The 20,306-nt window shown below is 42.9% G+C and overlaps 1 protein-coding gene across 1 annotated transcript; it reads left to right on the top strand.

The window, feature by feature from the left end:
* Positions 1–11,341: 11,341 nt before the first annotated feature.
* Positions 11,342–19,556, top strand: LOC120920078 (olfactory receptor 2AP1-like). Its single transcript, XM_040331992.1, has 2 exons — positions 11,342–11,482; positions 18,600–19,556. Exons 1-2 carry the CDS (start codon positions 11,342–11,344, stop codon positions 19,554–19,556), a joined length of 1,098 nt encoding a protein of 365 aa, XP_040187926.1.
* Positions 19,557–20,306: the final 750 nt, after the last annotated feature.

Below are 20,306 nucleotides of genomic sequence, written 5' to 3'. Positions count from 1 at the left end.
CGTAACATAAATTTGTTGGCGTAAGCCCGCCTAATTCAAAGTAGGTGGAAGGTGGGCGTGATCCATTTAAATGAAGCGTGACCCCATGCAAATGATGGTCCAAATGAACGGCGCATGCGCGCGCATGCTCAGAATTACGTTGAATATACTCTCTAAGATACGACAGCTCAATGCCTACGACGTGAACGTAACCTACGCCCAGTCCCATTCACGTACTACTACGTAAACGACGTAAAATATGACGGCTGTTCCCTTGTCCATACCTTAACATGACATACACCTGCTTTATGTGGCTTAACTTTACGCCGGACGTACGACTTACGTAAACCACGTATATTAATGCGCCGGGCGCAAGTATGTTTGTGAATCAGCGTATCTCACTCATTTGCATATTTGCAATGAAGCGGCCAGCGTAAATATGCGCACAAGATACGCCGGCGTAGGAAACTTACGTCGGTCGGAGGAACCCTTTTTTCAGGCGTATCTAGTTCTATGGGCACGGCTCATAGATACGACAGCGCACATTTACACTTACGCGGCGTATCTGTAGATACGTTGGCGTAAGTGCTACGAGAATCCGAGCCCATATGTTTATTGTCACAAAACTATATCAAAATTGCTTAAACTGCAGTAATATGTGCTCTAGCAGGATATGGAGAGCTAATGATTTTTTCCCCCTGATGAGCAGCTACTAATATATATAAAAAAACAACAACAACCATGAGTGTATTTAAAACCATTCACAATCAATCACTCTAATAGCCCTCTACCTTTTCATTCACACCACATTCCATCACCCAGTGATAAAATGTGAGCAAAATGTAATCCGCTCATCAGTGTTGTTTAACCTCCCTGACGGTAAACACGAGCGTGACTCGGGGTTGGTTTTACATGTTAGGATCGGCAAACCCGAGTCACGCTCGGGCTGGACGGGCTTACCTTTCGCTGGATCCACAGGCTTGGTTTACTCACCTTGTCCCTGGATCCAGCGATGCCACCCGCTGTGTGAGCGAGCGGGACCTCCTCGCTCGATTCACAGTCCCCGTGTGACGCCGATCTCCGTTCCCTGCGACGTTACGACGCACGGGGACGGAGAACGGCGCCAAATTCAAAAAAGTAAACAAACACATTACATACAGTATACTGTAATCTTATAGATTACAGTACTGTATGTAAAAAAATGCACACCCCCCTTGTCCCTAGTGGTCTGCCCAGTGTCCTACATGTACTTTTATATAATAAAAAATGTCATTTCTGCCTAAAAACTGTAGATTGTCCAAAAGTGTCCCTTTATGTCAAAAATGGTTTTAGATCAGCTAGAAAACAGCGATAATAAATTATAATCACTTGCAGAAATGTGCGATAGCGATTTGCGGGGAAATTCGTCATAAAAAAAATAAAATAATGACAGCGACAATTCTGCAACTGCAAATTTCAGTGATTTTGAGTTGATTACATTATTGAATAATTTTTATTATAATTATATTATTATTTGTTATAATTATTTATAATTATTTATTATATTATAATTTATAATTTTGTTTAAAAAAAAAAAATTCATACCCGGGATGCCTACAAGACTCTTGCTTGGTCAGATTCAAGTGAGTTATTTCTAAAAATTACAGGCCTACAGTATAAAACGCCAATTTCCTTGCAAAATAAATGTACCGCTTTTGGTACGTAATTCCAGACAGAATCATACCGCCAGGGAGGTTAAGGTAGTAAAAGTCAGTGGGCCAGATTCATGAAGCACTTACACCGTTTTTTTGGTAGATTCACGGCGTAAGTGCAGATTTGCGCCGGCGGAGCGCTGCGCCTTACCCAGAGAACCAGATTACGCCTCCAAACAGACTTCATCGCCTCGGTGTAACCTTTCCACGCCGGCGCGGCGTTGGCGCAGATTTACGCTGGTCGGATCTGGCGCGGCCATGGTTTTTGTGTTTTAAATATGCAAATGAGGTTTTTGGGCCGATTCATCAACTTAAGCTTGACCGGCGCAGGCTACTCCCGGTGAGCGGAGCTGAAATTTCCGGTGCAAAGTTACACCTCATAAAAGCAGGGGTAACTTTGCACCAAACTTGCAGAGGTCAGCTGGAGAGCAGCTAAAGCAGCAGCATTACAAACGAACTGAGCAACAACACTTGCTGGACAACACATAGAGGCGGTCCCCATGTTGGGAGAGGCCCTCAATAATTACAGCCCTCTCCTCTGGGCTGAAATTGGTCATCCGCCCACCTGAGGATTGCTCATCAGCCATAACTGCCCCACCACAATGCAAACGACCTAGCTTAGAAAAAAAATAGCTTCAGTACATTTGCACCTGCAGGGCGGAAGTCTGGGCTGATTCATGGACTGGGCTTTGGTAGTGGGTCGGCGTAGCTCAGGGATCACGCCGGGGCGCAGTTCTGAGCATGTGCAGATTGGGGCATTTACCCCTGGATGTCACTGAGCATGTGCGGTCTAAGATGCGCCCCGGCGTGACCCCTGCGCCACGGTCGGCACTTCATTAGCATAGGGTGACTCCCAGTTGGCCTTACCCCGCCTTACGCCGTCTAAAATCCGCCCCGCTGGGGCATCGTAGACAAAAAAAGTTTCTTGAATCACCTAACTGCCTCTCCGCGCTGGACCGGTGTAGTCTAAAAATGATGCACCACGCCGGTGCAAATCTGCACCATTGTACATGAATCTGCCCCAGTATGTTTAAGGTAGCAAAAGTCCATATAATAATGTCTTGATATCCACTTGTGACTATACTTGCTAAACATAATTGGCAAAAGAGCAGGATTGCCCCAATCACAATTGTTGCTCCATCAATGGCTGGTAGTCCCCACCGCAATGCAAATTATTCAATAAAAAACAAATGATCCACATAGTGTAATCCCATTCAAAAATGTATTGAATGATCTCTCCCCTCATTAAAATCGCACTTAGAAAAAAAAATCATATTTAATTAGCTTATTATCAAAATATAAAATCAAGCTTCTACCATAATGGATTACATGGCATCTAGCATACTGCTATTGCAGCAGTCCAAGGCACATTTGATAAACATGCTGATGTAATTTCCAGTTGCCATACGACCCTTTTCTGATGCATTTCATCATTGCGACTTTCTCTGGGGGTGTGGCCATATGGCATGGCGGGCCGGCAATTTATAAGACGCCGTCACTGGCGCTTAACCCTTTGTACACCATCCCTCATTTCAATCCACACAGCTACACTATAGAGGCACCTAGAATGCAATGTCACTGTACTACTTGGGGGGGCGGGGGGGGGGGTGATTGCTGTTAAAGTGATCACAGCAGTGTTTTGAACTATCATGAATGGATTTCATTCATAACAGCTATGATTACTATTGTGATTGGCCCACAGCTATCACATGGTGCAGGGTGCTGTGATTGGCCCATGTACCATGTGATAGCCGTGGGCCAATCACAGCATCAAAATACTATGTACAGATGTTATGAATGAAACCCATTCATAAGAGCTGTGTTTACATTGTGATCATGTGATATTTCCTCAGCAGCTCAAAGCGGCCACATTCAGCTGTGTTTGCGGGAGTGGTGCACTAGTGCATACAGTACATACTGGGCGATGTACAGGTACAAATACTGTGGGCAAGCGTGAAGTGGTTAAAAAAAAATAGAGTTGTCCCGATACCACTTTTTTAGGACCAAGTACAAGTACCAACACTTTTTTTCAAGTACTCGCCGATACCGATTACCAATACTTTTTTTAATGTCATGTGACAGTGGCACGAGTCAGTATTTCTTTTTTTTTACCATTTTTTTTTACTATTTTTTGTTATGTTATTTTTACAGTGCTTTCTTTTTTTTTTTTTTAGGGGGGGGGGGGTGTTTTTTATTTTAATTATTTTTTACAATTCATTCATATTTTTGAGATAATTAAAGGGGTCTTAACCCCTGAGACAGATAAAGGGACTAAAGTCACAGATTCCCCAGTCCCTTTCTCTGCAGCCTCAGCTAAAATGAATGGAGAGGAGGCACCTCTCTATTCATAAACGGAAGCATCGTAAGCACAGGTTCATTCGGAAAAGGAAGGAGGTTTAGCGGCTCCTACCTCCGCTCTCCATCCTGACAGATTGAGGACAGAGGGGGACACGGAGCACGGAGGGGGAGAGCAGCAGGAGGGGGACACAGAGCGTGGATAGCAGCAGCACAAAGGGGGACATGCAGAACGGAGGGGGGACAACGAACCTGGAGGGGGAGAGCAGCATGGAGAGGACACGGAGCATGGAGGGGGAGAGCAGCATCATGGAGGAGGACACGGGACACAGAGCGTGGAGGAGGACAGCAGCACCATGGAGGGGGATACAGGGACAGTCAGCGGTGATCAGTGCGGCTTTGGGGGGAGTTACAAGCACTGATAACTGCTGTATAAATTTCACTAAAACAGCTGAAAAGGGGGGGGGGGGGGGTCCGAGGAGAAGCTGTCAGGCTTTATTGAAATTTATACAAGCAGATTGGTGCATGTAACTCCCCCTGCCACAACGATCATCCCTGACTGCCCAGGTATCGCGTGAAGCATCGGAGCATTTCCCTGAGTAGAACAGCCCTAAAAAAATAAAATAATTAACTTTACCTGTACAATCACTTTAAGAAAAAATATTTGGGACACATTTTAGATGCTTGTACTTTTGTGTTTTTATTAGGGTACTAAATATAGAGCCATGCATGTTAACTATACCCACAATGAGTTAAGACATGTTTTATTATTTTATTTTGAATCCCAAAAATAATGACACTATTATTTTAATATTTCTCCAGTGTTGCATTTTCTAGCTTAGATACAAGAAAACATTTCAATTGAGATTGGACCCTGGGTATGAAGTCTCCAGAGCTCTTCTAGATTCATTTAGCTATATATTCATACACTAAACATGGGTGCTCAACCTGTGGCTCTCCAACTGTTGCGGAACTACAAGTCCCATCATGCCTCTGCCTTCGAGAGTCATGCTTGTAACTGTCAGCGGCTTGCAATGCTTCATGGGAATTGTAGTTCTGCAACAGCTGGAGAGCCACAGGTTGAGCACCCATGCACTAATACATTGCACTCAGACACTTGGGCTAATTTTGAAAAACGCTGTTCATACTATTTCAGTTATTTACCTGTCGTTTCAGGTTGTTCTGTTGTTTACATGTCTGCATGTCTTGGACTATGGCTGACAAATTTCAAGTAAGTATACATTATACACTGTGGCACACACAATGCATTATATAGTTAAATAAACCTTAGGGTTTAAATTGGTTCAAACATGGTTTTGTATCTCTCGTGTTGGCTTCCCACTTATTGTTTTCCTGACCATGAGGGTAGTCTGTGCGACTTCATTTAACAGATATCAATGCAAGCCCCACTGAAATCATGCAGGAACGTTTTTAAATTTGGTGCAATTCACAGTGATTTGAATGGTTCTATCTTAAATAGATTGCATCTTGTCATGCAACTTTGAAATGTCAGGTCACGACAAGTTGCAGTGGTGTGAACCAAGGCTTAACCACTTCCCGCCCGGCCTATAGCACAATGACGGCCGGGCAGTGGTTGCATTATCCTGACTGGGGTGCGCATTGCGGCGATCGGTGGTGAGGTTTGTCAGTCTGACACACCGCTACACCGATCTTGGTAAAGAGTCTCCAACGGAGGCTCTTTACCACGTGATCAGCCATGTCTAATCATGGCTGATCATGTTGTAAACAGGAAGAGCAGTTGATCGGCTTTTCCTTACTCGTGTCTAAAAGATGTGAGTAGAGAAGAGCCGATTGGCTGCTCTCCTGACAGGAGGGGTCTGTACTGATTGTTTATCAGCGCAGCCCCCCTCGGATCCCGCCCAGGACCACCAGGTATTCCCCCCCCTAGCCCACCAGGGAAATGCAAATCTGTGCCCAGGCAGCTGCCAATCAGTGCCCTACCACTATGTGGCACAAGGAATGAGTATCAGTGCCGCATATCAGTGCAGCGTATCAATGCCCATCAGTGCCCAGCAGTGTCGCCTATCAGTGCCCTGTACCCAGAAGTGCCGCCTATCAATGTCAACCATAAGTACCAATCTTTGCAGCCTTTCAGTGCCCATCAGTGTCGCCCATCAGTGTCGCCCACCAGTGCCACCTATGACTGCCCATCAGTGCCGCCTATCAATGCCCATCAGTGCTGCATATCAGTGCTGCCTACCAGTGCCCATCATCAGTGCTCACTCATTGGTGCCACCTAATCGGTGCCACCTTATCAGTGCATGCCAGTGCTGCCTTATTAGTGCCCATCAGTGAAGGAGAAAACATACTTATTTACAACATTTTATAACAGAAATAAAAGCAAAACTTTAAATTTTTTTCATAATTTTCGGTCTTTTTTTATTTGTTTAGCAAAAAATGAAAACCGCAGAGGTGATCAAATACTACCAAAAGAAAGCTCTATTTGTGGGAACAAAATAAAAAAAATTATGTTTGGGTACAGTGTAGCATGGCCGTGCAATTGTCATTTAACCACTTGACAACTGGGCACTAAACCCCTTTAATAACCAGACCAATTTTCAGCTTTTGGTGCTCTCACATTTTGAATGACAATTACTCAGTCATACAACACTGTAACCATATGAAATGTTTGTTCTTTTTTTCACACAAATAGAGCTTTATTTTGGTAGTATTTAATCACCATTGGGTTTTTAATTGTTTGCGCTATAAAAGAAAAAAGATTGAAAATTCTCTAAAAAAAATGTTTTTTTCTTTGTTTCTGTAATACAATTTAGCAAATTAGTAATTTTACTTCATACATTTTGGCCAAAGTTATACTGCTACATATCTTTGGTAAAAATTAGTACAAATTGGTGCATATTATTTGGTCTTTGTGAAAGTTATAGAGTCCACAACCTATGGTGCCAATATCTGAAAATTGATCACACCTGAAGTACTGACGGCCTATCTAATTTCTTGAGACCCTAACATGCCAGAAAAGTACAAATACCTCCCAAATGACCCCTTTTTGGAAAGAAGACATTCCAAGGTATTTAGAAAAAGGCATGGTGAGTTTTTTGAAGTTGTAATTTTTTCCCACAATTCTTTGCAAAATCAAAATTTTCATATTAGCAGGTTATTTCTCACACACAGCATATGCATACCACAAATTACACCCAAAAACACATTCTGCTTTTTACTCCTGAGTATGGCGATACCACATGTGTGAGACTTTTACACAACATGGCCACATACAGGGAGCACTTTCAGGCTTTCTGGAGCACCCAAGCCAATTCTGACATTTCTCTCCTACGTGTCGTTGCAACTTTTTATCTCGCACGGTATTTGTGCAGCAATTTTCCGAACGCTTTTTTGGGGAAAAAAATGTTTTGTGCTTAAAAAAAACAAAAACAGTAAAGTTAGCCCAATGTTTTTCATAATGTGAAAGATGAAGTTACGCAGAGTAAATAGATGCCTAACATGTCACCCTTCAAAATTTCACAGGCTCGTGGAATGGTGCCAAACTTCGCTACTTAAAAATCCCCATAGGGGACGCTTTAAATATTTTTACTGGTTACATGTTTTTAGTTACAGAGAAGGTCTAAGGCCAAAATTATTGCTCTCGCCCCAACGTTCGCAGGGATACCTCACATGTGTGGTTTGAACACCATTTTCATATGTAGGCGGGACTTATGTATGCTTTCACTTCTGTATGCAAGCACACAGGGACAGGGGCGCTTTAAAAAAAATATGTAAATGTAAACATCCGCATGACAGATCCTCTTTACAGTGAGATATGGAGTCAATAAGACCCCACATCTCACCTCTAGGCTGGGAAGCCTGAAATAAAAATAAAAAAAATGATCCTGGCTTTGATTGTAGAGGTGAGTCGGTAAAAGCACCGGAGGGTGGCGGGAGGGGGGACGCCTCCCGTAAGAAAAATCAAGCGGTGGAACAGCCACTATTATCATTCTTATGGTGTAGGGCAGGGATATGCAATTAGCGGACCTCCAGATGTTGCAGAACTACAATTCCCATGAGGCATAGCAAGACTCTGACAGCCACAAGCATGAACCCAGAGGCATGATGGGACTTGTAGTTTTGCAACAGCTGGAGGTCCGCTAATTGCTTATCCCTGGTGTAGGGAATCGCCGGCTGAAAAAGCTGATTTCTGAATGATGCCTGTATCTGCAGGAATCATTCAGATATCCCCGCACAAAGTCAAGGACATCATATGACGACCGGCGGGCAGGAAGTGGTTAAAACACATTTTTTTTAACACAAATTTTAACACAAATTTGTCCATTTATACAATATTTCTATACAATATTTCTAGCACATAGTATGTACATAACAAAAATGACACCCCATAATACCACGTGTGAGACTTCCACAACCTGGCCACATACAGAGTCAGAGTACAGCCGAGCATGGCAGAGTATGGCCGTGTATGGATGAGTATGGCCATGTATGGATGAGTATGGCCAGGTATGGCCGAGTATGGCCGAGTTTGGCCGGGTATTGCAGAGTATGAATCATACAAAAAGGTCCAACACAGGATGGACTGTGGCTGTCTAAAATAACGCAGTGCAGCGTCCCAAATAAATTGGATCAAAATGTTGTAAATCCAAAAAAATTTACTTTGTAGGCACCAATTATAAAAATACAAATATATTTATTAACAAATAATCACAGAAAATAAATGTTAAAAGGAAAATACAAAACATGAATAAAAAAAATAAAAATAAAAATACAGTAACAACTGCAGTAGCAGCAAATTGTTCCAATAGAGGTCCAAAGAACCGATTGTTTAGCTTGACATGTTTCACGGGGATCGCTTCTTCAGGAGCTATCATTGTTTTTGTTTTTTTTAAATATATACAATACCATCAAAGATAATGTATAAAAATATATAATATATCACATGCATTAAAGCAACATTAAAAACAGTTAGGATATGTGAGTGAAACCAATGGACACCCAAGCCATCAGCACCAAAAATCCGCTTGCAACGTGCAAAGGAGGAGAGATGTGGGGACACACCGAGTAATACGAGAGTAGAAATGTATAATATTACATAAAAATAGTATGTGGATGTTGTTTGATTATATAAAATATTAGTACAGTAAAATTTACCATCCACACCTCCAAAAGGAACAATAGGAACCATTACTAAAAAAGAAAAGAGGAGGGGGGAGGGAACAAAACAAGAATAAGGGGGTACCTACCGTGATGGGTAACACGGTGTGCTTGAAGAGTAATTTTGTATAAAAAGATGAGTGGTATATGACTATAGCTTCCAAAGTAAACCTTATTCCATATTAAACAGGAATTCTGTAGATTTAAAAAATGAAGATATATAATTATGGATGAAGAAAAAAATGTATCTGAAAAACTGGGATAGTTACAGCCCTTACATACCTGATAACCAGAGAGTGATAACAAACCGAGAGAGCAGCAAAAATATATAAAACCAGTAGGGCTGTGGAAATTAACTATTAATTCATCGATTAATCTTTAACCACTTAAGGACCGCTCACTGTATATATACGTCATTTTTTTAAAGATGGATATCTCAGTAACGGCAGCAGCTGCTGCCACAACCAAGATATCCATCTCTTCGGTGAGCGGTCCTGTCAACGATAACGGTGGTCTCCGCGGATTCGCTGCAAGATCACCGTTATCGGGAGAGGCCCCCCCTCTCCCGCGCCCTCCGCCGCTTACCAGAGCCGTCGGCAGCGGCGGAGGCGATCAGGTCCTCTCCCCTGCTCGGGTGGGATATGAGTGAGGGAAAGATGGCCCCCACCCATCCCCATAGCATAGCAGGGCGTCACTTCCGCCCATGCTTCTTCAAGCAATATTTTCTGGTTGTCATTTTTTCAAATGACAAATGTATCTATTTATTTATTTTTTGCATTTTAGTCTAAATATAAGATCTGAGGTCTTTTTGACCCCAGATCTCATATTTAAGAGGACCTGCCATGCTTTTTTCTATTACAAGGGATGTTTACATTCCTTGTAATAGGAATAAAAGTGATCAACTTTTTTTGGTGTAAAAATTAAAAAATAAAAATTAAAATAAATAAGAACACAAAAAAAATTGTTTTAAAGCGCCCCTTCCTGATGAGCTCGCACGCAGAAGCGAACGCATACGTGAGTAGCGCCTGCATATGAAAACGGTGTTCAAACCACACAAGTAAGGTATCACCATGATCATTCGAGTGAGAGAAAAAATTCTAGCCTTAGACCTCCTCTGTAGCTCACAAGATGCAACCTATAGAATTTTTTAAACGTCGTCTATGGAGATTTTTAAGGGTAAAAGTTTTTTCACCATTCCACGAGCGGGCGTAATTTTGTAGCGTGACATGTTGGGTATCATTTTACTCGGTGTAACATCTTTCACAATATATAAAAAAATTGGGCTAACTTTACTGTTGTCTTATTTTTTAATACAAAAAAGTGAATTTTTTCCAAAAAAAGTGCGCTTGTAAGACCGCTGCGCAAATACGGTGTGACAAAAAGTATTGCAACAACCGCCATTTTATTCCCTAGGGTGTTAGAAAAAAAAAATATATATATATAATGTTTGGGGTTTCAAGTAATTTTGTAGCAAAAAAAAAAAAGGTTTTAATCTTGTAAACGCCAAATCTGAAAAACGGGCTTGGTCCTTAAGTGGTTAATTTTTTGGATCAATCAAAATTATTTTGATTGGTACTTACCTCTCCTCCAGCTTCTGGGCCTTCAGGGAGTTCTGTTGGAGATCCGGTGACGTCTCGGACACCGGCGGGACTTGCCGTGTCCATCTAAAGGGCTCCTTTGCTGTGCCTTCATATCTGCATGCCGGCGGGACCTTACTATCTGCCACACGCAAGGGCTGTTACACTTCCCTCTATTAACCTGGGATTCTACAACCATCCACGGGACATCTACATGCCGACGGACTGATGTTAACCTCTCCTCATCTGGATTCAGCAGTGGCATCGTTGTACACATTTTTATACCAGTATCATACTTAGCTACATGTTTTTATGACTGCTTTTGCTACCGTTTGGTATTACTAGCACCATTTTTACAGTTTATGTAGCTACATCGATTTTATCTCCAGTGCAATATTTATTTTGTTACCTACTTGAAGACTATAAATGTTTAATGCTATTCCCATCGAGCGCTGCCTTTGTGTGTTTTTTGTATCCTGCTATTCATTTTTCCAGTGGTTGGTAGCTGCACTGGGAATCAGACTGCAAGGAGGAGATCAGCTAAAAGTAGTTGGATCTGTATGTGCATTATAATTAATCAAAATTAGTCGATTAATCGATTTTAAAAAAATAGATTAATCGAACACAAAAATTTTGATCAGAAACAGCCCTAAAAACCAGATGGTTGAAACCATCTATAGTTATAGGCATGTACCAGGAAACGATAAAGGTAAACCTGGGAGTATTTTTGCACAGGCTGGTTACATTGAAAGAGATGTCTATGATGTGATGCCTGTTAAAGACAAACAAAAAGACCAGCATGTAGGTTATTGAGGCTTCAGTACACTAAACCCAGGTACAGAATAGGGCAAAGAGGAGGAGGACTGGCGGTGATCCATAAGACATCTTGCAATCACTAAACCTGTCCTTCAAAACCCTCTTCCATTCATGGAAACTCTTACCCTGCAACTACAAACAAACTCCCAGGAGACCGTCCGGATTCTACTCTGCTATAGGCCACCTGGCCCAAAATCGCAGTTTATCCCATCATTGACGGACTTTATCTCCACCTATACCCTTAACAGCAAACACCTTTTGCTGCTCGGGGACTTCAATCTCTGGGCCAACTCCCCGCAAGACCCCATTGCCGACGCCTGCATTGATCACTTCGAAGGATTAGGGCTACAACAACTAGTATGTGGGCCCACACATGTTTCAGGTCACACACTCGATCTTATTTTCAGACAAGATCTGGAAATAAAAATCTTGGAAAATTAACCATTGCCATGGACAGATCACCATGCAATCAAATTCATTATTTCCGATTTCCCACCCTTAACTAAAACATCCAATCCAGTGATAACACACTGGACTAGATGTCAGAAGAAGCTCCACTCGGAACTCTTCAAAGACACGTTAAGGAAAAAAATAAATACAATTCAGCCCTATTACAGTCAGCCGACTTAATAGCGCCGAAACGTAAAACCCGCATCCGGAAAAATAACTCCAGCTGGTTCAACAACCAACTGGCATTACTGAAGCAAGAGCGTAGAAGGGCGGAAGCCGCCTGGAAAAGAAGCTCTTCAGATGAGAACCTCATCGTCTACAAAGCAACAACAAGAAAATACCACAAAGAAATCTTCAAAGCCAAGAAAAACTATTTTTCCGAGGCTTTCAACAGCGCCCTTAATCGCCCACGCGAACTCTTCAAGTTGGTCACTCAGACCATGAATCCAGGATGTCTTGAAGCTAGGCATGTGCATTTCGTTTCGTTCCGAATCGAAATTCGGACGAATTTTTCATTATTCGGACATTCGGATGCATACGAATTCCCGAATTGCAATATTAATGAATTTACCGAATCCGAACGAACGTTTTCGATTCCGAATCGAAAACCCGCGGACCACATTCGATCGGAATTCGAATATTTTTTTTTTTTTTTTTGAATTCCGATCGAATTTCGTCCGCGGGTTTTCGATTTGGAATTCGAAAAAAAAAATTTTTTTTTTTTTTTTTGGAATTCAGATCGAATTTCGTCCGCGGGTTTTCGATTTGGAATTCGAAAAAAAAAATTTTTTTTTTTTTTTTTGGAATTCCGATCGAATTTCGTCCGCGGGTTTTCGATTTGGAATTCGAATTTTTTTTTTTTTTTTTCGAATTCCGATCGAATTTCGAAATTATATTCGAAGAGAGAATTTTCTAATTCGACCGGATTTTTCGAAATTCGGTCGAAAACGAACGAGTTCCGAAAACGAATTTAACACATGTAACGAACCTAACTTAACGAAATTAATTAAATAACGAATTAAAACGAAACGAAACGAAACGAAATTTTCCCTTTTGCACATGCCTACTTGAAGCCCCCAATTCGGACTCACAAGAATTTTGCAGTGAATTGTCGGATTACTTCATTAATAAAATCGAGGGGATCCGACAAAGCATTCAGCAAAATAATTCCCCCCTCAACCCTCCCCGTAATGATTTACACAATACCTGCAGTAATTCACCACAACCAGGTAAGTTCATGCTGGAACCTATCTCTATCCATGCCACAAAAAATATCATCGGTATTCTGCGTAACAGCACCGCGCCAAATGATATCATCCCCACTAAACTGCTGAAGGAATGCGCCGACATCCTGGCACCTCCTATCACGCAGCTTATCAACCAATCCTTCAGGGAAGGCATGGTGCCCTCCCAGTTGAAGGAGGGTATAATTCGACCCATCTTGAAGAAACCCAACCTGGACCCCAAGGACCCACTCCATCGTCGTCCAATAACAGGCCTAAATGTACTCTCAAAGGTAATGGAAAAAGTAGTGGTACAACAGCTGCAACAGCATCTAGATACCCACAACCTATTTGATCCATTTCAATCGGGATTGCGGCCTTGACATGGGACAGAAACCGCATTGCTCAAAATATGGGACGACGCTCTTGAGGCCGCAGACTAAGGAGTATCTTGTCTTCTGGTTATGTTGGACCTAAGCGCAGCCTTCGACACAGTAGACCACAAGCTTTTATTGACTCGGCTAGCTGAAGTAGCCAGAGTCGCAGAAGGCGATTTATCTTGATTCTCTTCTTTTTTGGAAAACCGATCGCAAATAGTGAAGTTAGGACCTTTCACTTCTGAGAAACGCACATTATCGTGCGGAGTCCCTCAAGGATCCCCCCTGTCGCCGGTGTTATTCAACATCTATCTTCGCCCTCTTTTTGAGATTATTAGCAGTCAAAAACTGCTCTACCACTCATATGCAGATGACACGCAACTATATTTCCGCATTTGCAATAAAAAGGATCATCACCTCAATCTAGAGACATGCCTCTCTTTGATAGAGGACTGGATGACAAAGAGTTATCTTAAACTCAACGGAGCGAAAACAGAACTTCTCCTGTTTCACGCCAAACGTATGAATCAACCTGCAACAACTTGGACCCCCCCGCCCATTCTGGGCAAAATCATCACCCCTAGCGCCAAAGTCAAAAGTCTTGGGGTCATCTTTGACTCCTACATGACAATGGATGCACAAATAGAGTCAGTAGTCAGCGGATCTCACCATCTGCTGCGCCTACTACGCAGACTTACTCCTTTTATTCCCAAGGAAGACATAGCGGTCGTGGTGGGAGCTATTGTAAACCCAAGATTGGACTATGCAAATGCCCTTTACCTCGGACTCCCCAAGTACCAAATCGCTCAAGTCGTCTACAAGTCGTTCAAAATATGGCCGCTAGACTTGTGACTGGGAAAAAACCCTGGGAATCAATCTCACCTTCACTGAGAACCCTTCACTGGTTACAAGTAAAAGACAGAATCACTTTTAAAGCACTCTGTCTAACGCATAGATGTATCTATGGGAATGCTCCCCATTATCTATGCAAAAAAATAAAAGCTCATAATCCCAATCGCGTTCTGCGATCCACCAATCAAAATCTCCTCCAGATACCGAAAGCCAACTACAAGTCCAAAGGAGAAAGGAGATTCGCGGTCCAAGGGCCTAGACTATGGAACGCTTTACCAACCAGCATTCGGTTGGAGGAGAACCACTTGGCGTTCAGGAGAAAGATCAAGACTCATCTCTTTTGATACCAAAGGAGACAGGAACAACAAGCGCCCAGAGGCGATTAAGTTTGCATGTGTTGCGCTTTATAAGTTTTCATTCATTCATTCACAAAGAAGGGAGCAGGCATATAGGAGTATAAGGAGGAGAACCACAAAGTAAACACTGAAAACGTCCGAATATGGAGGTCCGCGGATGGAACTGCTGCCATACAGAGGGGCTACACATACCGCCTTATATGTGTGTCCCAATCAGGTGTGCAGCGGGGACTTCCGCATCACCTGACTCGCCCAGGACACAGGCGCGCGCACAACCATGGAAGCTGCACAGGCACGGCTAATCCAGCCGTCCAGAGGCAAGTCCCATGGCAGCAATGTAACAAGCCTGTGCAAAAATACTCCCAGATTTACCTTTATAGTTTCCTGGTACATGCCTATAACTATAGATGGTTTCAACCATCTGGTTTTATATATTTTTGCTGCTCTCTTCATTTGTTACCATTCTCTGGTTATCAGATAGGTAAGGGCTGTAACTATACCAGTTTTTCAGATTATATATCTTCATTTTTTAAATCCACAGAATTCCCGTTTTAATATGGAATAAGGTTTAATTTGGAAGCTATAGTCATATACCACTCTTTCATCTTTTTATCCAAAATTACTCTTCAAACTCACCGTCAGGGCTCGAGTCCTGTGGGAACGGCATCCCTGCACTTTTTTCACAGCAGGAACGCCATTTCCTTTGCAGGACTAATGCCCCCCGAGCCGATCAGAGTCTGGCCGGTATGAGGTATGCGACACCTTCCTCCTCCTCTCTCAGCGCCCAGCTCAGTGCTACTTCCGTGTTTTCTCACACTGTGGTTAGCTGGGGCAGGCGGTGGCAGGGAGGAATCTGCTGGTGGTGGTGCTGCGGGACCTGGCTGCCCCAAAGGGACACCCAAGATGACAGAATGGGAGACTGAGCTGTGAAGAGGTGGAGAGAGAGCTGTGCGAGGCAGTGCTGCAGCTGCTGGGGGGAAGGTGGGGCTGGTACACAGCTGGAGAGCTGTGTGTGTGATGTGGGGTGAGCTGAGTGCAGCTTTGCATTATGTTACTGGTCACATTGCTCCCCCGTCACACTACTCCCCCACCTGACACACTGCTCCTCCACCTGACACACTGCTCCCCCCCGTCACACTACTCTCCCACCTGACACACTACTCCCCCACCTGACACACTGCTCCCCCTCCTGACACACTACTCCCCCCAACAAACTGCTCCCCCACCTGACACACTGCCCCCCCCAAGAAATTGCTCCCCCTGAACACTGCTCCCCCACCCGTCACACTGTTCCCCCCGACAAACTGCTCCACCCTGACAAACTTCTCCCCTGGCTGTGTTTAACCCCCCTACCACCCCTGGCTGTGTCTAACCCCCCTACCACCCCTGGATGTGTCTAATCCCCCTCCCTACCACCCCTGGCTGTGTCTAACCCCCTCCCTACCACCCCTGCCTGTGTCTAACCCCACCCTATCACCCCTGGTTGTGTTTAACCCCCCTCCCTACCACCCCTGCCTGTGTCTAAACCCCTACCACTCCTGGCTGTGACTAACACCCCTGGCTGTATCTAACCCCCCCTCCCTACCACCCCTGGCTGTGTCTAACCCCCTACCACCCCTGGCTGTGTCTAACCCCTTCCCTACCACCCCTGCCTGTGTCTAACACCTTCCCTACCACCCCTGCCTGTGTCTAACCCCTCCCTACCACCCCTGCCTGTGTCTAACCCCTCCCTACCACCCCTGGCTGTATTTAACCCCCCTCAATACCACCCCTGGCTGTGTCTAAACCTCTACCACTCCTGGCGGTGCCATCAACACTTCTCGTTTAAACCTCGGCCGTTCCCCCCCCCCATATACATTTCATAAAGAAGGTACGTATCTGGTAAAGAAAGGTCTTTGGAATTTTAATCGGTAGTTCCTGAAGCAAATACAGAATTTTCGGAAGGAAACACATTTTGATTACATTAATCCGACCAAACCACGAATGTAGTCCATGTTGCCATTTGTCTAAGAGCGATTTTATTAGATTATATACTGGTGGAAAATGTATCTTAAAGGTATCTTTTTCCTTTGATGGTATATGTGTGCCCAAGTATTTAAGAGATGATTCCCACCTAAATCCAAAATTAGATTGTATGTTATTACGTAGTAACGGTGGAGTTGCAATGCTCATGGCCTCAGATTTAATATTTCTCATATTTCTCAATCTCTTCTACTAAGTTGGGAAGCGAGATATGTGGGCATGACATAGAAAACAACATATCGTCTGCGTATGCCGACACTTTATGGGAGTGCCCTCCCACCTGTATCCCTTGTATGTCCGGGTTTTGACAGATTCTGTTCAGTAGTGCAATGACAGAGCAAAGAGTAAGCGTGAGATGGGGCACCCCTGGCGAGTGCCATTTGCGATGGTAAAAGGTTTTGAGAGATACTCCATTCACTTTCACAGCTGTGTGTGGAGTAGTATAAACACTCATAATCCAGCCTATCATACATTCCCCAAGACCTACTTGTTTCAGCACCTCAAAAAGAAAATCCCAATTTACTTTATCAAAAGCTTTTTTAGCATCAGTATTCAAGAACACACAAGGTGTGGTCATCTCATTGGCGCAATGGACCAGGTTAAGAATTTTTGTCGTATTGTCTCTCGCTTCCCGTAAAGGAATAAATATACTTGATCTAAAACCACTAAATGAGAGAGCCAAGGTTGGAAACGGGCCGCCAATATTTTAGTAAAAATATTTAAAACTGTATTCAATAGTGATATAGGTCTATAGTTTCCACATTCTGCCGGGTCTTTCCCTTCTTTTGGGATTACTGTAATGTAGGCCATAAGTGAGTCCGGAGGGAAGGTGGATATCTGGCCTACAGCGTTAAAGACCCTTACCATCTGACCTATTAAAATCGTGAGGAATTCCTTATAGTATCCTACCGTGAAACCATCCGGGCCAGGGGCCTAACCAGGTTTTACAGTTTTAAATATTTCAGTCAGTTCCTCAGTAGAGATAGGATTTTCTAAGGTCTGGCGTGTTAGAGATGGAGTGCTGCAGAGTGTTGCAGAGTGTTGCAGAGTTGGCTGAGCATGGATGGATGGGATCTCTCCCCTCTCACACTGTACCGATCGGTACAGAGAGGGGAGAGAGGAACCAACGTCATGTAATGACTAGGGATGAGCCGAACACCCACTCCCCGTTCGGTTCGCACCAGAACCTGCGAACAGACCAAAAGTTTGTGTGAACTTTAGAACCCTGTTAAAGTCTATGGGACTCGAACGTTTAAAATCTAAAGTGCTAATTGTAAAGGCTTATATGCAAGTTATTGTTATAAAAAGTGTTTGGGGACCTAGGTCCTATCCCAGGGGACATGTATCAATGCAAAAAAAAGTTTTAAAAACGTCCGTTTTTTCGGGAGCAGTGATTTTAATAATGCTTAAAGTGAAACAATAAAAGTGAAATATTCCTTTAAATTTCGAATCCATTATTGTGCCATTGTGTACAATTGTGATTGGCCACAGGTGCTGTGATTGGCCCTGTACCATGTAATCACTGTGACCAATCACAGAGATCCCAACAGTACACAATGAATGACTATGAATGAAAGCCATTGTGTACCACTGGCATGTGATCACTGTCACAGCAATAACATTGTATCAGGGCCAGCCCGGTACAGTGATCAGGATTCCACTGTGTCCACCTTACAGATCATGCCACTGTGCGGCCCCTAGGGTGCGAGTGGGAAGTTGTCATATGACATAAACCCGGGATAATAGTGCTCCCACTCGGCCATATCTTCATAATAGGTCAAGTGAGAGGTGATTAATGACAATTTTTTTTTATTTTTTACAGGGATTCGGCTCTATAAAACAAGATCTTAATAAGACCACGGTGCAAGAATTTATTTTAATTGCATTCTCCAACCTAAGGCAGCTCCAGTTATTACTCTTCCTCTTTGTATTAATAGCATACACTATTTGTGTTACAGGAAATATTACCATCATCGTCTTAGTTAGGATGGAACCCTTGCTTCAAACTCCAATGTATTTTTTCATAAGTACTTTTGCTGTTCTGGAAATTATGTTTATGACGGTTACTATAGCTAAGCTTCAGGATAATTTGATTTCAGGAAATCAGAGGATATCTGTCATTGAATGTTTCACACAGATGTTTATTTTAGATGGTTTGGGTGAAACAGAATGTTATTTGTTATTGGTCATGGCCTTTGACAGGAACTTGGCTATCAACAATCCTTTACATTATTCTGCTATTATGAAGAAGGAAATATATTCTCTATTAGCTGTGGCACCATGGGTTGGAGGTTTTGCAGCTTCTTCTGTGACTACCAGATTCATGGCCCAATTGGACTTCTGTGGACCAAATCAGATAAATCATTTCATCTGTGACTTGGTTCCAGTTCAGATTTTGTCTTGCTCTGATACTTCCGTGATCAAATTAGCCACAATATTAACGGCCACTTTTTCCATCATTTTCTCAGGCATCATCATCATAGCTTTATATGTTCACATTATTAAGACCATCCTAAAAATCAAGGGAGCTGAAGGAAAACAAAAAGCCTTCTCTACTTGTTCCTCTCACCTTATTGTGGCCAGTCTTTTTTTCGGAACAGGATTTGTTGTGTACATCATACCTACTGGAGGGAAAAATTACAAATATCTTGCTCTTATATACATGGTTCTCACTCCACTATTAAACCCCTTAATTTATACTTTGAGAAATAGTGATGTAAAGACAGCAGCAAAAAAAATTATTATCAAATATATACTATCGGAGGGAAGGCAATACTAGCTGTGGGTTATGGGTGCTGCACACCCCTGATGACAACTTGGTAGAAGGAAAAGGTACCCCAATGGGGCTTTGAATTGCAGCAAAAAATTATAATGGGTTCAAAAGTTGAAGAAATTATTTATTTAAAAAGGTACATAGTGAAAAAAGGTGTTCTAGTGGGATCAAGACATAAGTTCCAGAATAGAATATAAAAATATATGCATATGAATAAATACAACCATATGAGTTCATGTAACATTGAAGTAGGTAAACTTATGCTAGAAACCCCAACGCGTTTCGACCTTTGATAATGGAGGTCTCTTCAGGGGGAAGGGTTGAAAACATGAACTCTGGAAAAAGATACATATAAATGATATTTGTTAAAACAAAAAACAAACATAAATATTATGCAGTAGAATATATACAATCATTGTTTGCCATATTGGCGTAGGTGAGTATATTTACCAGAGAATATAAAAAAAACTGAAACCATAGATCCACCGCAGACCCCATCACCGAGAAGAAGCGCCCCCAAAAAAACACTCGGAACGAGAGGGTCGATGGAAAAGACTAGGCTGCAAATGGGTGGGTGTCCTCCATGCCTACGAGAGGTCGCACTTAAAAGACCCAACACTAGGGGGAGGGGGGAGAAAGGTGATGGGGGGGGACCGAGGAGAGCCAAACAGAACCAGATGACAAAAAAGGAGGAAGCACCAAAAGCAGACCAGCAAAACCTGGAAGAATATATGAATAAAAGAAGGATTACAACCT

This window comes from Rana temporaria, chromosome 13 (genome assembly GCF_905171775.1).
Source record: "Rana temporaria chromosome 13, aRanTem1.1, whole genome shotgun sequence".
In the NCBI taxonomy this organism is placed as follows: domain Eukaryota; kingdom Metazoa; phylum Chordata; class Amphibia; order Anura; family Ranidae; genus Rana; species Rana temporaria.
The sequence above is the reverse complement of the archived record's forward strand: the minus strand, read 5'-3'. Positions and strand labels throughout refer to the sequence as shown.